General features: G+C 33.6%; 1 protein-coding gene across 1 annotated transcript; it reads left to right on the forward strand.

Moving 5' to 3' along the window:
* The first annotated feature begins 10 nt into the window (after positions 1-10).
* LOC127855890 (uncharacterized) lies at positions 11-17682 on the forward strand. Its single transcript, XM_052391783.1, has 5 exons — positions 11-130; positions 8963-9121; positions 9452-9665; positions 16561-16878; positions 17669-17682. Exons 1-5 carry the CDS (start codon positions 11-13, stop codon positions 17680-17682), a joined length of 825 nt encoding a protein of 274 aa, XP_052247743.1.
* Positions 17683-17718: the final 36 nt, after the last annotated feature.

Genomic DNA, 17718 nt, shown 5'->3' on the forward strand with positions numbered 1-17718 from the left:
TGTAAGCAATATGGCGAATCTGGCAGATGTTTTCACTGATAAAGAAAGGACGAACTGGCTGAAGGCATGGCTGGCAGTAGATATTGCGAAGTCTGGCTTAGAACAGTTCGCAGAAAACGAGGCAAAAGCTGTACACACTAATATATACAAGAATGTCTTGTCAAGTGTTCCGGCGCCAGCTGCATGTAATCTCTGTAACACAGCAAACTTGCTGCAATGCCCTACACAAGGGATATGCAATAAAAGAGGCGCAAATGGCTCATGTAATGTAATGCATAATACCTCGGCAAACCAACCACGACCTTGTCCTAATAACGTGTGCAATAAAGTTCTTAACGAAATTGAAAAACAACACAAATATGCGATTCCTTCATGGAAGAATACCACGGCGACCCAATGGGCATCAACTCCTTGGCAAATTGCCAAGGCGTATTTACCTCCGGACGGATATTCTGGAAAGAGTTCAATACAAGATACAGACTTATACGGAATCATCAGTTTTATGAGGAACTGTAAGCACTTCGACACCAAGTTTTCGTTCCCAATAGCTGCAGGAAAGAACAGTCCTCCCTGTCTTCTGACAAAGGTAAACGTTTTTTCATGTAATATCCCCTTCTGCCCAGCCTAGTTTCTTGTAAGCCCACCTGAGCACATTTTAATCATAGGGAGCTTGTAGGATGCCGTGATGTTCTTCTTTCGTCAGTGCATACATGAGATGTGTGCGTTTACTTTTTTGTAACGATCTCTCCTATTTAACCCCTAGTCAGATGTTGATAAAAGTTAACCAGAAAAATTGTAGCGTAATTCAATGAAATAAATACGCACACAACTTGACAAAGTTTTCATTGAGATGTAGATTGCCATTTAATACGAAGCTTTTATATTCCATTAAATAGTCTTATCAACGAGATTCTTAAGAATAACGAATATATCCATGACCCATGTACAGGGCATGAGTAATGCAACTTAAATAAGTACGACCCATCTAGCTGGCCGATGTATACTGTCTCTCTAATACAGAACATATTAATATATATTGACACACCATAAGGAAATAGCTCATGTGCATGGTAAATCGAGAAATTAAACAGTAGTATTCAGCTAATTAAACAAAGATTTTAAACAAAAAGTTAATTTAAGCATGTGTGACAAACCGTATATTAGTAAATCGTCTACAGTTATCAATTAAATTAACAAAATGTGTAATTGAACTAGAACAACACCACTTCATTTTTGTTTGTGTAATTAGATCCTGTAAAACGTTAGGTTATATTCCTTATGATACTTTCTTTCATAGCTGGAGCTAAAATAAATTTTAAATGGGAACTCAAATCTCTGTAACACAAAGTATGTAAGATTGTATAGTTTTCTTTTTCTATGTTTTTGTAACCATTCCAATGGAGTCAAAACTACTCAGGTACGTTTGATCACATGATTTATAATCACTTAAATAACTTAAAACATCTTATTCTCTGAAACATCAATGGTAATGTGTGTAATACTTGTTGGGCGACATCATATAGTGATCCTCTAATACAATAATGCAAACAAATCTATGTGGAGGTTAAAATTGGCTCATCCTTGCGGTCATTGTTTTTGTATGATGTAACGTTCAAATTTTAATTTGTTCAATTACTGTCTCAAACTATGTCACGGAGAGTAGTAACACTTAGAATGAAGCTACATGCATAACACACCTATAAGAAAATATGCACATGAAAGTGTATTGTCTATATGTTAGAGGTGAGCTACCAAAGACCATTAGGTCCTCTTGTTATCTGTTTGACTTTCTGTCAAGATAACAGTCAACATGCTATATATAGAGAGAATATATGGTTGGTGACTTTTGATATCATGTGATATAAGACGAGTCTGATATGGCAAGCCTCGCCTTTTCATACGCCATATCGGACGAGTCTTATATCACATGCTATCAAAAGTCACCAACCATATGTTCCATTTATTATGCCACCTGTAAAGTAAAGAAAAAATATTAACAAAACAAACAGAAACAAACAACCGCTAAATTTAATTGATGTAGATACGGTAGTCAAATATGCAAATTAGTAGCAGCCTTATTGCATCCGCACGCGTCTTTGCATATTTACACATAAAAATAGTTCGCAAGTAAACAACAAACAACCAAATTTAAACGCAAATAATATAACAAAAAATAAAAATTGAAGCGAGAGATCGATACTTAAAATTACAATTATGCACTTAAAACACAATACCAATATTTTTTACTACAACACATTCGACATGTACATGTACTTCCAAGTACAAGCCAACCGCTATTTTCAAAGCGAATGTGTAGAAAAAATTTCAAACAATAAAGACAACCAAATGTAACGGGAGTTTAACGTAGTGCGCAAATATATGTATCGCGGAAAAAGCAACTTTTTGGAAAAAACCATTAATCTGCTGGTACAAATAAACATGGCCCATTTATAATCCTTTCAAAATCACACACCGTATCAACCGTTATTATTTAAAGGAAGCTATCATTGGTTGATATAATGGACCAGCGTTGTTTGTACCGGGGTGATTATTGGGTTTTTGTAAACTCGTGCTTTTCCGGGATCAGTCTATTGGAAGTGATAAGAGTGATTTATTTTTCAACTTGTCCATCTCCGTAGTATACGTTTAGTTGTGAGATGTATTAATTAACGGTTTGCCCGAAAAACAGGCATTCGCTGCGAGATCAAAGTGGGTGGGGAACGCGACTGCTTGTGGATTTCGAGTTGCTGGACATTTCTAAGGAAGCTGCTTTTGTGCAATATTCAGCAATTTTGCAAGCTGTTTCTTTGGAGTCGGAGAAATATATTGCTGAGATTAATTATGTTGTGTACATTCTTGTGACCAATGATTTGCATGAGATCATTGGGAGAGCATCCTGAATCACACATAGTCTGCACCATATGTTTCCTGGTGGAGTGGTTGGTAAGTTTCATCGTTATACATGCACTCTACACATGTTACATTATTTGTGCTATTTTTGACACCCATTTTTCATGCTGATGAACCAACGGTCATTGCCAGTAGTCCTACTGGCATTGGTCTGTGTGCTTGTTGAAAGTAGAATTTAGAAAGGTTTGTTTAGCTCCGATAAGCCATGTGGCTTTTTTTGGATTAAATTTCTGGCAGTGGGCTTTTTTATCTTTGTGCAGCAACCTCGGCCCCCTCATTTTGTGACAACATTAGTCGCACACTGTTCATATTGTGAAAAAATGAGTCTCGAACTGTTCACAGTTGTGAACAATGGGTGGTGACTTTTCAATATTGTGAAAAAAGAGTCGCGCATTGTTTAAAATTCTATAAATATCATTCGCAAACTTTTGAAAACTGTGAAAAATGTGTTGCGCAATGTTGCAAATTGTGAAAAATGAGTCGCGCAATGTTTATAATTGTAAAAAATGAGCCTCGCAATCTTGACAATTATTGAAAAATAAGTTTCACACTGTTCAAAATGGTGAACAAATGAGTTGTGACTTTTCAAAATTATGAAAATTATTAATTAATCATTGTTCAAATTTTGAAAATATGAGTCTCAAACGGTTCAAATTTGTGAAAAAATGAGTCTCAAACTGTTAAAATTTGTGAAAAAATAAGTCGCTAACTGTTAAAAAATGAAAAAAAAAATAAGTCGCAAACTCAAACTTTTTTAAATAGTGAACATTTGAATCGCGAATTCCTCAAATTTGTGCAAAAACAACCATTCGCTATTAAGAATTGAGAAAAAAGTTAATATAAAAAGGTTTTCAGTTTAAAGAAAAAATTCTTAATTATTTTTATATTTTAACTTGTTTAGGGCCATATCATATGCCTATATTATCATTGTTGTATAATGATATTGTATGCCTGTCTAAATTGTAATTTGTTCAAGTTGTGCTATACAAATGTTATTTTTATAATCTCTATTTTGACATTTTGTCTCATGTTGGAATTGTAATAATTTTATGTTGTTTTTTAAATTTCAATTGCAGAAAGTTGCATCCACACATTTCGATGGGTCATGATCATTCTCCCAAGTTCTTAACGATACAGTTTAACCGGTCTCAGTCTTTCTCTGCCTCTCAAAGAATTCAAGATATACCCCCTCTGCATTCTGGCACAGCTTCAAATCAACCCATTTAATTACTTTTTTGGAATGGTAAAACTTTTTAAAACAAATTTATTATTCAGAAAAGTTTGTATTATTTTATCTTTGAATGCTATAGATCTTAATTCATATAATTAGTCTAAATTATAATTTATAGATCTAAATTTTTATTTTAAAAGTAGTTGTGCAAAGAGTGCTCATTTATGATTTAATAAAGGTTTCTTTATTTCATTTTCAGATTTATTAGACTACCAGTGTACACAAACATTTTCTGTTTTGTTAAAGATGTGGTGACAGAACAAGCTTTATGTCCAATTTTGATTTCAGACACTTACAAATTGAATAGTTCATGTATTATTAGTTATCATATGGCAGGTATTGACTAAGAAAGAATCTTAATTATTTTGATTTTTCTTAAAAAATGAATTGTTCATGTATAATAAATTTAAAGTAATGACAGGTATTGACTAAGAAAGCATCATTATTATTAAGAATTTTTTGTCAACATAAATTGTGTATGATATTCACTTTTTTGCCTTGCTATTTAAATTGTGACACAAAAAAGGAAAGCATTTGCATCTTTTAAGTACAAGTTGCCCTGAATTCTTCTTTTGACCAAATCTGTCATGTTTTCATTTTATTTTAAAACGTATTAAGTTTATTTTTGTTAAGTTAAATGTTTCTTAGTATGCTGTATACAGTAATGTGTGTTCTTTTTAAGTGAAGCAAGTGAGGCCAAAATGTGTACTTGTTTTATTTTTCCCATAGATGAATGCTCATTTCTTTCATGCTTTCCATTTTTATAAACTTATTGAATGATATAAGTTTTGATTATTACTTGCTGTTTATGGATTTTCTGAATACAATAGTCAATATGAATGGTTCAGTGTGTTTACATTTTAACGACGTTAGCAACATTCCACGCCCACAAAAAAGTATGGGCGGGACTGCGCAAACATGGAACGCTGCACTAATGGTGAACTCAAATGTAGGCGGAGTTAAAAATGATATTAATGGGCGGAGCTTAAAACTGTGAACAATTATATGAAAACGTATCGCGTGTAACAGCAGCATCCTTCAAAGATCATACAAAGATGTCAACGTTCAACACTTAACATAACATTGCTTGAAACATCACTCTCCTTTGCTGACATGAAAAGCTCACAAATTATAGGTTCAAGGTCAACTTTGGTAATAAAATGCCCGTCCGGAATGTTACTTTGTCATTCAATATGCAATTGTAGTTGTTCGCTTGCAATCAAATAATGCTAATACATGTATTTAAAATCTCGCAGATGCTAAACACTGCTACGATTGATAAAGCAAAGTAGTACCGTTTAAAATTAACGATTGATTAAACAAAGTAGAACCGTTTCAAATAATGAAAGGTTTTGAAATGTTTTGATGCTTTTTGTATGTTTTATTGAAATGCAATGTGCCTAAACTAAATAACAGGGTTGTGGATATTCTGAGTATCATTGTATTTCCGCGAATCAGATTGACTCTGTGAAATGTGTGAGTTTCTTGTAAATTTATTAAAACAAATACGAGTTTTAAGGTGGGCAAACGACAAATTTCGCGAAATAAGCGACCTGCGTAATCCTAATTTGCCCCCCCCCCCCCGCATAATAGACTGGCAGCATTATCCGCATTAGCATTCTGCAAAAGCATATGAATTACTGCATTATTCAACCTCATGTACGTTGTGCGACCTGTATAAATTCTTATAATATTGCCAACACATTTGTTTGTCATTCAGGTTTGCACACGCTAGAGAAAAGTTTGAATTTTTAGTAACCATTATGAGTACAGTTGTATAATATGTTAACTATGCAACTTAGAATACACTTAATACTATGTGGTGTCGTTTGACAGTGGAGTGGTGTTTTTTCAGCTGTAATCGAAGTTTTTGAACTGAATTTTGAAGTAAAATGATCAGTAGACATTTTGAAAAAAAATATCATGCTGAGTTATCAGCAATTTCCGTGTAATAATTCTATATGCATACTAACGTGGTATGCTAATGATGCTTATGAAGTAAATCATTAACCACCAATACTGAAATTGTATAAAAGCAAAATAAATATTAAGGCAGAATAATGTATGTAATGGCAGATATGTAAACATATTTGTTTAAACCAATTTAAAATTGATAGTTAGTACTTAAACATCTATTAAGCATGTATGTGTAAAATATATAAAGAGCTTATACCAACATTAGTATAGTTTTTATCATTTGCGCTGACGGCGTCACAAACAGTGTTATCGTATCGCGCTATATGGCCGTGCACGGATGACGTACCGCGAAAGCTTCAATAACAACCAATAATTTGCTACTGCAATTATTTTCTTAGCGCCAACCTATTAGATCGTATACTTCGTTGTTCCAAACGTTGATATACTGATGCACACCCCTTTCACTATAACTTAACATAATAACATATATAAAAATGAACACAACCGTATTTTTAAAAATGATAATCATAATCTTAGAAATACTAAGCAAACGTTTCTTTAGCGTGAGTCTTTATAATTGTCATCAATACATCTGTAATTTTATACCCAACTACAAAGTTCAGTTATATTCTACATAACATGGACTTGCACAACTGGATGTCTTTATATAAACTGTTTAAACAAGGGTAATCTCAACGGATTATTTCTTCAAAATTAAGTAACTGGTATCACGTGGTACGTCATGTGTCAGAGGCATTTCCTTCCGAAAGCCTTCATTATGACAATTCATTCCAGATAACGCATGTGCCATAATACTGGTAAGGCTAAAGCGTCCCGTGATTATCATAGTCTACCATAACCTTGCAAAAATAACTGGTATTCATATTTATCCCACTTTTACAGCGAAATCGGTTGATTAAAGCCCCGTTGATTAAATTTCATCTATAATCAACGGCAAGGCTATAATCAATGGCACGAAATGACGTCATCAACTGCCGAACCGGGACTACTTTTTCCCACGCACCTCGTCACCTGTATTTGCCAAGTGCATCAATAATAAAAACAATCTCAAATGTTTGTCAATCTTAATGACCTTAAAACAAAGGAAAGTAGCAAAAAAACGAGTTTTTTGTCATTTATTGTCATTAAAACCTAGTATTAGGTAAATTTAACACTATGCAAATAGGTTCTGTTGTTGTTGCTCCCCTTTGAAGAAGTCAGTTCGAATTGCTCCCCTTTGACCGTAGAAAACAATCGTCTGGACCAAGAAATCCTGTGTTCATTTACAAGATGTACTCGGATATGCGTCCATCTGATTTTTCTTTAAAGCATCTTTTCTACCTGGCAATACGCACAAATGACACTGCATCCCGGCGATTCTTGCGTCAACAATTGGGTGTCAACAAGTTAGGTCAGATGCTGAAGGCCATGGCAAAAGACGCCGGCTTTCTCAAGCACAAGAGAATAACGAACCACTCAGTTCGCAAATTCCTGGTCCAAAAACTTCGAAATGCAAACATTCCACCCACTGAAACCATGGCCATAACAGGGCACAAAAATGTCCAGTCCATAACCAATTATTCCAACATATCTGTTGAACAGCAGCAAAAGTGTTCATTCTTGCTCAGTCCAGTATATGTAACAATCCAACAGATTCCTCTTGTTAACCTTCACGCACTGAACTATGGCCGAAATGCAGCCTAGACAACCGATGTCTACCGTCGAACAAGTTGATCTTGATGTTCGCCCCACCCAGTCACTTCACTTGCAAATGTCTTTCTCTAGTTCGAACAACTTTGCCTCACAATTCTTTGGTGCCACTTTCAACATTCAAAATGTTAATGTATATAATTAGCTTAAATCCAAGTAATCTTTGTTATTTTGTCACGAAATAACCACATATTATAACAAAGAAGGAAATATTGTGCACCTCGTGATCGACTCGATAGTTTGATATCGAACGTGAATTGTGTGTGGTGTTAGGCTACGTTGTAAACAAATGTAGTTCCTTGTATATAACAACTTAATGCCATATTGATATCATAAAACTTAAAGATTTGCAATTCAATATGATTAAAAGTGTAATAAATAACGCTCGACACTTTGTTACAGAACGATATTCTGATTGAAAAAAAAATGATTATTTGATAAGCGGTTATTTTTGGAACGCGGAGTAATACACTGACCTTGGTTACACTACAGTCATTATCAAAGTACGACAAACACTCATGAAAACTTATTTTGTTTAAATAAAAATAGTTTACTGAATAAAAAGTGGGATAAATAGAATAATAGGTTAGTGTTGATTATAGATCAGGTTTATCATGCTCGGCACGAAAACGAAAAAGCACTCGCCAAGGCTCGTGCTTTTTGTTTTCTAAGCCTCGCATGATAAACCTGATCTATAATCAACACTAACCTATTATTCTCTATAAAACAAGCAAGCGAAACTTTTGCATAGGAGGTAAGCAACTGTTGAAGTTGTTTACAAACTAGTTTTAAGTGGTTAAGTTGATTTCATATATGATACACCCATTGCACATCATATCATATTATTACATGCACCCAAGAAATGATAATAATTACACATAAGCATGCATGAAGAAAAAGTGAGAGACACTCGAATTAATAATTATATTTTGAATTGAATGTTCATGTAAGAATGTATATATAAATATATATAAGCAACATTTTGTGTACATTTGATTCAATGTTTGATACATATAAAACTATAATATGCACATGATGTGTGCCCGCATACTGTCTTTTGGAATCGATTTATTTCATATGGCTTTTCAAAACAACAAACACCTTAAAAAGAATTGCATGCAATACCATGCATCAAAAGGTTATCGCACGAACATCAGACAATACTTCATAACATACGAGGAATGCTATTTTCAGGCACGTGAAATTGACAGGATTGTTCGTCACTCGTCTCAGTGTAAACTCACAGACGCAGATCTCCAGGATATCTTCACAACACTGACTAACCTGCTGTCTGACCCAACGTGTCTAGCACAAGACGTCGCATCACAGGAAGCTGTAAAGAAATTAGCAAAGGTGATATTTATTTTTAAACTGTAATCGTTTTGATGTATGCTTTGATATCACCCACAAAGGGGTTTTTATCTACTATATTAATGTGTTATGAAAGCGACAACAGACGAGTCGACCTGTACTATATAACACCAATGTGCTTTATGTCAAATACGCTTCCTTCGCTCAGTCGAGACACAGCTGATCATTTATATGATGTTGATGTTATATGGGGAGCTGAAATTATCATCTCTTAGCAAATTATTAAAGTTTAATACAAAAACACTACACATGCTATTGAAGATAAAGTTATTAAATGGAAACGATTTGAAGATGCCGTTTTTTCTAATACAGCTGCAAAACGACGGATTGAAGATAACTACCGAGGAAATGATGCATTTACTACTTGCTGTTCAAGAGAAACTTAAGACAGTTGACACTATAGCTGAGAAGACTCTTGCCGAGATACGGATACACACGGACAAATGTAAACGAGAACTTGATGAACACACTGAAAAATGTAAAATGGCACCTGAAAGTGAAAGAGACTACGGACAATCCTGTGAAGGTACATCTGACTTTATATTGCACTTTAAATCAAATGTCAGTCACATACAGCTCATATTTTGGAACAAACTTTATGTGTCTATTGCAGTTAATGTTTCACAATTATTGATTTGTTGAATTTTAGTAACTTCCTAATATAATTCATTTCAAATGATTTTTATGAAACTAAGCAAAAAACAAAGCTCGGAAATGAAATGAAATGATGCAGTTAACATAATGGACGTCCTTAATTAGTAAAATGGATTTATAATAATGATACACTTAAGGCTTTGGCCATTCGATTACACTTGGAGACTTTTCTAACGCAACTCGCATTCAAATCAATATAGCTCCTTTATTTTTTAGCTGATTTTGTTGCAGGACTCCGATTAAATCAACACATTTTAATAATCTCAATAAATTTATTTGAAATCGATCAACCATATAATATCAAACATAATAACAAATTAAAAATATCATTGAACACGTAAAATTCGCAAATCTCACATCGTTAAATAATAATGTGAACTGTAAAACGCATTAACTTACACGTCTTAATGACCGACCGGCTAGTAAAATTGCGCTCATATTAGTCATATTGTTGTCGTAATTAACTTCCACCTAGGATGATTGAATTGAAATTAAATTCCAATTAAATAGCGCGCTGAACTATACTCGATGACTTTTCGAACGCAGCATTTTTCAAACTTAAATATCTCAGTTATGAGTACATATTTTGATATAAAATTGTACATGTGATCATTGGACTACAGTACGTACAATCAAACTTTGACATCATCCGTGGCGATCGGATGCTTAAGCAAGTGGGAAAGGTAGCCTGCAACATGCCGAGTGCGTTGTTGCGCTCCTGGAATTTTATACGAGACATTTTGATTTTAAAATTGATTTATGTTTTCCTGGTGTATCAACCCACCTAAAAGGAAATAAATTGAAATAAAATTTAGAATCATTTAATCTAAGCATATTACATGAATATAGGCATTAATATTGCGTCAAGGGCGTGCGTTTAAAAGGTTGTATTACTCATGACACTTAGAAGGAATTACGTTAAGCTTTGCAAATGCAGCCTTAAAGTCTTTTGGTATAGACTTTAGTATCAGCAAACACGAGTTGTTGCATATACCACTTCTTGACGAATAAGTATTAAATCGGGTTTTCATAAGAATAGTAAATTCATATGGGGATATCAATTTATGTATTAATTCATTTTTTTGTTAAAGCGATGTTGTTGCATTTTTTCGTATGCACGGAGTGACAAATGTTGCGCACTCATGTGAACGAAGTGATTATGTTGACGTATGGTGATCGCCGTCGTCGTGCGTCGTGGGTTTTCATTTGTTGGCTTGTTAGAGGCATCAATTTTAATTTAATCTTGAAATATCTGGGTAACGTGGATCCAAAGATTATGCACCAATGTAAAACCGTGTTATCATTATAGAGGCAACATTAATGACGCATTCAAATTTCAAGTGCGTCCACAAACTAGGTCACCATTTCGTATCTTATAAAAACAATTTGTTACCAGGCTTGACGCTACATTAAAGACTTAATATAAATGACACTTGATAAGAACGTTTTGTGCGGACGATTTTAGTCCTATTTTTACTGTGGATCATGTGCTTTCAAAAACCAGATCAGTAGGTCAAATCTTAGGAAAACCTTCATACGACGCTAGATTTGAAATTGTCTGAATGATATGCATAACTTATTAAGGCCGAGTGTAAAGCTGGGTCACGTTCGTCCAAAAACCAGATCACATGTCATGTCTCAAAATATCTGTGTTACCACCTGTCATATTTATGTCTCATTCTTTGTGAAACCTTTGCTTGATCGCATGTATCCAAAGATTAGGTCGCCAGATAAAATTGGAATATGTTAATATCAAACTCAGTTTAATGCTTCAGGGTCATCATGGTCTTCTTGCAATATGATGTGGTGGGATTTTAACAAACAGTGCCCAAAATATTTTTAACCGTTTTGTCCGTGGTCAGTCAATCAGCGCGTCCGTTAATTGCTTGCTCTGATAAGCACGAAATGCTAATTTGATGTTACTATGATCACCCTATTTCGTCATTCGTCGTATGTCGTAGTTTAGCTTTTTAACTTCCAGCTAGTAATCGTGCTTTGGATAACATGTTTCATCCAATATTAATGAAATCCACTCCAAATTCTAATTTAGAAAATATATAGTCTGAGATTGAATCCTGATCATGCGCGAACCCGAACTAGGTCCTAGGAAAAATGTGTTGATTATCTTGAGGAAACAAGTATTTATCTTTTCGTAATAAGACTCGAGAATGTATATAAACCATGTTCGAATGTATGTCATATGCAACAAGCAAAACTAGATGATTAGGTCATATCTTAGAAAAAAACTGTATACCATTTAAACTTGGTCAGAATGTTTATGTTTACGTGTATGAATCTGGATGATTTGCGTCCTGACACTTAAAACAATTTTATCACTCTAGAGGCCAAATTTATTACTCATTCTGTTTGGCATGTATATACACAATATCTTTTAAATGTTTTTTTCTTCTTTTGAATGTATTGACCAAGTTTGGATCTGAGTCTTTTTTCCAATACTAGTTTACTATGTCAAATCTTTGAAAAACATTGTTAGCACACTAGAATCATATATATGGCTAAATATTTTACATATCGGATTATATTTTATTATCCTAGTACATAGGTATGTGAGGGTCGAGGGCATCCCACTCCTCACCGTACATGATTTTCAAGCAATGTATACATCAAATAACACATTTTAAACATTTGATCATCAGTAACTTCTACATTATGATACAAGCAATATTGGTTTAGCGAATAAATGACAATGCATGAAATCTAAATCCCTTATAGCGGCTACTGCAAAAAAAGCTTACAAAAGTTCCATATCTTTAATTTATTACATGGTAATGTAAGGACAGGTATGATTTAGTTGCTTAAATAGAGGGTATAGTTTTGTTCATTTTACAATTGTAAAAAAACATTTAGATCATAACAAATTTAAAACTTAAGGGTCCATTTGCATTTGCATGTCCCAAAAGAAAGGAAGGTATATTCAGGCTATTTGGATAAAGATTGCATCCAGAAAACAGCTCTGTTATCAACTTATTTACGTGCTTACATTCCCAAAAATATGTTCTATAGTTTCACATTCAGTTGACAAAAGGTTCAGTTTGCTGTGGTTGCATATCCAATTTTGAATAAGAAGGAGTTCGTACCTGTGATTCTGAGTACAATTTTATATTAAAACCGCTGGAAATTGGTATCGCGTGTAAAATAAAAAGACATAGAAAAGATACGTAACCAATGTTTAGTTTTTATACAATTACAAATAGTTGGCCATTTATTTAAACATGCTGGCGAGGACTGTTTTTTGGTAAAAATATCATACATTGGTTGTGTACCCTTAGTTTTAACTCAGATTTTCTAGGACGGTTGAAAGGATACTACAAGAAAAAATTGGAAATGCTACCTGTAGACTTGTCGAGATAAACGACTTCATAAAGCAGTTGTTAATAGAGCCTCTCGGTTTCTTGTATCTTGTAACTGAATTAATAATGCCTTGGAAAAGCAAATAATTTGGTTTGAAGTTGTAAACTTGGCAAAAGTCATTAAAAATGTAAAAAGTTTAAGAGTTCAGATTTGTGTATCAAGTCCCTAACAAAATGGATGCCTTTGTCTAACCATGATTTAAAAAATACACGTTTGTTACAAATTGTTATTTCTGGATTATAGAAGTGTGGATTCTGTAGCCAAAGCTAATTTTAGAAGGTTCGTTTCTGCTAAGTTCAACAAATGATTTCAATGTTCTCTTCAAAAATTGATTCTGTATCCTGTTAACTAACTTTTCATGATAGTGACTGCCACAGATATATAATGTTTGAAAATTAATCATTGTATTACATGTAACAATATGTATCCATTTACCATTTCCTGTAACAAGTCTACGGATCCATGCATACTTAAAGGAACTAACAAAGGAATACAAATCCATCATCTTTAAACCTCCTTCTTTATAATCTTTTATCAAAATATGTTTACTAATTAGTGGTTCAATATGGCTCAATATTGACCAAACTTAGTAAGAATATTTATTTTGACGAAGTCATGTGCGTCCAGAATTAAAACAAAATATCACTCAAAATGCAACATTTATTTTATGCTTTCCGGTGGTTTATAGAGAAATATCAGTGAATTAAAACTGATAATTTCACTGTTTCAAACAGTGGAAATTATCAGTGATAATTATCGATAATTTTCACTGTTTACTGTGAAATGACGTCATTTTTTTGACGAAATGACGTCATTATCCCAGCGAAATTCTTTAGTTAAACTCTTTAACAGTGTATATAAACGGTGAAAAAAGCATAAAATAAAAAGAAAATTTATTGGATTCGGAAGAATATCGATTTTAATTCACGACTGATCATAGAAAATAATATTTTCACGAGTGGCGCAGCCACGAGTGAAAATATATATTGTCTATGATCACGAGTATATTTATAACACTTGGTAAACATATTAATATTTAAATGTATATTTTTGTAGTTTTAAACACATTTTTTCCAATAAATACACATCTAAGGTTTCCATATAATACATGTAATTTTTTGTTGAAAAAACAAACATTTTAGACGTATAAAAATACCTTAACCAGTGTGTATGGACACAAAAGGATGTATAAATTGTGTTGAATAATGACCCTCAATATAAAAACAAACATCTTTGTCAATTATTTGACGATTGCGAACGATACAGCATTTAACATTTAACGAATACAATGTTCCCTTTATTCATACTCATGTTTATTCGTGCACGTTTTGCACGAGTTTTATGCGGATATACTTAGTGGGAAAAGTCTCGAATGATTCAAATGGCTTCATATTCACACATTCATTGATCCATCGTTACGGTACTTTTTATATTCATAGATTAACTTCGGTGGCAGATGTATCGGCATTGCAAAAATGAAATATACATTATACATGTACTATTAACAATATGTAAAGTGACAGCGAAAAAACTCATGTCCCTTACGTCAAAACTGGACACACCCCAAATGTCACATGTTTTTTTTATAGAATTAATCGGTAATACCGTTTATCGATCCTGGTGTCAACGTTGGCGCAAACCATGATGCTATTCGTTTAACTAAATGTATATTGTAAAAAACTGTATGAAACTGCTACGCCAAGAGGTTTGGTTTTTTGGCATGTATTGGGGTACTAAAACATGTTTGTTTAAACTTCATAAAAACTTAATATCGATAAACTTAATGAAAATCTGAAACCGCAAGGGCGAGGGTTTAGTATTTCGTTTGTAACATAACATATTTCCTATTCTACCTTTGTTCTAACCATGTCCCTGGGATCATAAGCTAACAGTATGGAGGTCACACTGTGTTTATACAGGCATATGTTTTTAAATCTCTTGAACTACTACGGTATTTGGCATGTGACGTTTTATGGTGGTCATCTGTGTCAACACATGCTACGCCATATTGGTTATTTTATCTATAAATACTTTTATATTAAATATATATCAGCTTAAAAATATTCTTATCTGAAACCTCAATGATCAATGGTTTGATACCTGGTGTTTACTAAAATAAAATGTTCCTCTTGTTAGTTTGTTCATAGCACAAGCATGTAATACAAACTTAATGTCCAGATATTATATCACTTACATAGTAAATTATATAGTTAATAACGTTAAAAACCTTCATCTCTGAAACTGTGATGATGACAGGTTTAATATTTGAAGTACAACCTACTGTAGTGCTGTTTTACTAAGTTTACATGTAGTTTAAATTGGACAATAAATGGCAACACATTTCGGACCCCCATCTTTGCTCCTTATGTCTCTGATTTTCGTTCAATCAAAGTTTACCAACCCATTCTGGTTATAATAAGAGGTCATTGTAAAGGAACTATTTATAAGCCTGTTTGTTTTATTTAAATTCGAGCATTTAAGAGGCCTGTAACATTATAATGGCGACTGAGTTGAAAAATGAATTTGTCGGGGTAATTTGCTGTAAGAAGGGGCTTTCTGTTGACAAATCATTAAAAACCGTTTCACGGTGTAAAAGCAGTTCGTTAACATTGTCTGTATTAAAACTTTTTAAAAAGTAAAAACATTTAAACCACTAAGGCTTTATTAAGTCTGAATTGTGATACATATTATCAAATCTGATTCTGATCATATAAGTTACAAGACATCCGAGATTGCAAAGGTCCATGATTAATTTTGGTGTTACGTTATACATTATAGTATGCATACATAACAATCATGATTATTCTTTATTTTACCGTATGGTTTGATAATTAGAGACCGACCAACAAGCTGTTGTTTTCATTTATAGTGATAAACACAACTTAGCTGTTAATATTGTTATAAAACAATAAGAAACGCCGCTTTGAACAGTATGACACTGTGTTTTTTGCGTAGCGAAACATACACAACAAAGCAAGTTTTTTCCATTTTACATCTCGTCTGCAAATTTGTTTATAATTTGCACGTCGAATTCATTAAGTAATAGAGATGTGAAAAATAAGTCCATTATTGAAATTAAAGCTATAACGATTATGTACCCGGTGGCATGTTTTCACATACAATAAATACCTGTCGCAAGGATACTGATAATATGTGAGTGGCATTATCTTATTTTATCAATCAATGAAATTCATATGCTTTGAAGCGAAAGCCTACTACTTCTTAAAAGAATGGTTTGAATATCTTAGCCTTAATAATATATGCGGCACAAATAAAATCGGCATGTATCAATGAAGCTATGTGTGATTCTCAAAGGTTGACTATATAATTAGTCGCTTGAAACATTATTTAAATTTAATTAGAGTTCAAACTTTCAATATTAAATATATTTTCAGATTTTCTAGGACGGTTGAAAGGATACTACAAGAAAAAATTGGAAATGCTACCTGTTTCCCCAATATGGTATGGTCGCGAGAAATCGATTATGGATATATTTGTACCGATACAATTTCACCGTGTCGCAATCGAGAAAAATGGATCTCGAAGAAATACGGAACAAAAGGTAGACACATACAAGGAAATGTTTTATAAAAACACCACATTGAGAGACCGAGTATCCATACAAGGAGATCCTGGAATGGGTAAGACTACGTTTCTTGCTAAACTGGTCCTTGACTGGTGCGATTCAGACTCAAAAGATCCGGAGCCCAGCTGTAAATTCAGTGATGTAGAAACATTGCAGAATTTCCGATTTTTATTCCACATAAAACTTCGAGATTCAGTTGGGCAAAGTAAAGTAGTAGACATGATCAAAACACAAATTATTGATGAATTTTACTTTAATGAAAAACAACAGAGGGAAGCATACGATTTACTTGAAAGCATCTTGGAAAGGGAGACCTGCCTTGTAACAATGGATGGGTTAAACGAATGGACCGATCACACAAAAGAAAACCCTATACCGAAACTGTATTCTTTATCTAAACAATGTGTTGTCTTAACAACTTCACGACCCTGGAAAATGGCTGATAAGCGTATCAAAGATTCTGAAATCGGCACACTAATAACAGCTGTTGGAATAGCTGACACAGAACAGCTTGCGCAAAATATGCTTAGTTCTCTGACGAAAGACGATCAAATGTCATATAACGAATTTATGGCCTACGTAGAGAAACGTGATTTAAACCATTTTCTGGCGTCTCCCTGGATGCTTACACTCCTAGTTAATTTATGGGTGGACAAAACGTTTTTAAGTGGATCATTATGCGAAATAAATAAAGTTCTGATATACACCCTTTTCAACAAGGAGCTACCAAATGAGGGGTTAACAGAACACGTATCATCGGAAAATGACGTTTTTGAGCATCACACAGAGATTTGTAACGCACTAGCAAAGGTTGCATTTAATTTCACGTTTAGCACTGAAAAGTCACTAGTATTAAGCAAACATGAACTGTTAAATACTAAAATGTTGTCAAATGAACAACTTGAGTTTGCCATCAGATCTGGTGTTTTGAATGAACGGCATTGCTTCTCAGCCGCATCAAGTAAAT

The sequence above is a fragment of the Dreissena polymorpha genome, chromosome 13 (assembly GCF_020536995.1).
Source record: "Dreissena polymorpha isolate Duluth1 chromosome 13, UMN_Dpol_1.0, whole genome shotgun sequence".
Lineage (NCBI taxonomy): Eukaryota > Metazoa > Mollusca > Bivalvia > Myida > Dreissenidae > Dreissena > Dreissena polymorpha.

Excerpts from the sequence above, each read along its gene's own strand:
- LOC127855890 (XM_052391783.1), top strand. The coding sequence starts at position 11 with ATGGCGAATCTGGCAGATGTTTTCACTGATAAAGAAAGGACGAACTGG. Across the intron at positions 131-8,962 it reads CAGAAAACGAGGCAAAAGCT|GCACGTGAAATTGACAGGAT; the intron begins GTACACACTAAT and ends TGCTATTTTCAG. Across the intron at positions 9,666-16,560 it reads CTACGGACAATCCTGTGAAG|ATTTTCTAGGACGGTTGAAA; the intron begins GTACATCTGACT and ends ATATATTTTCAG.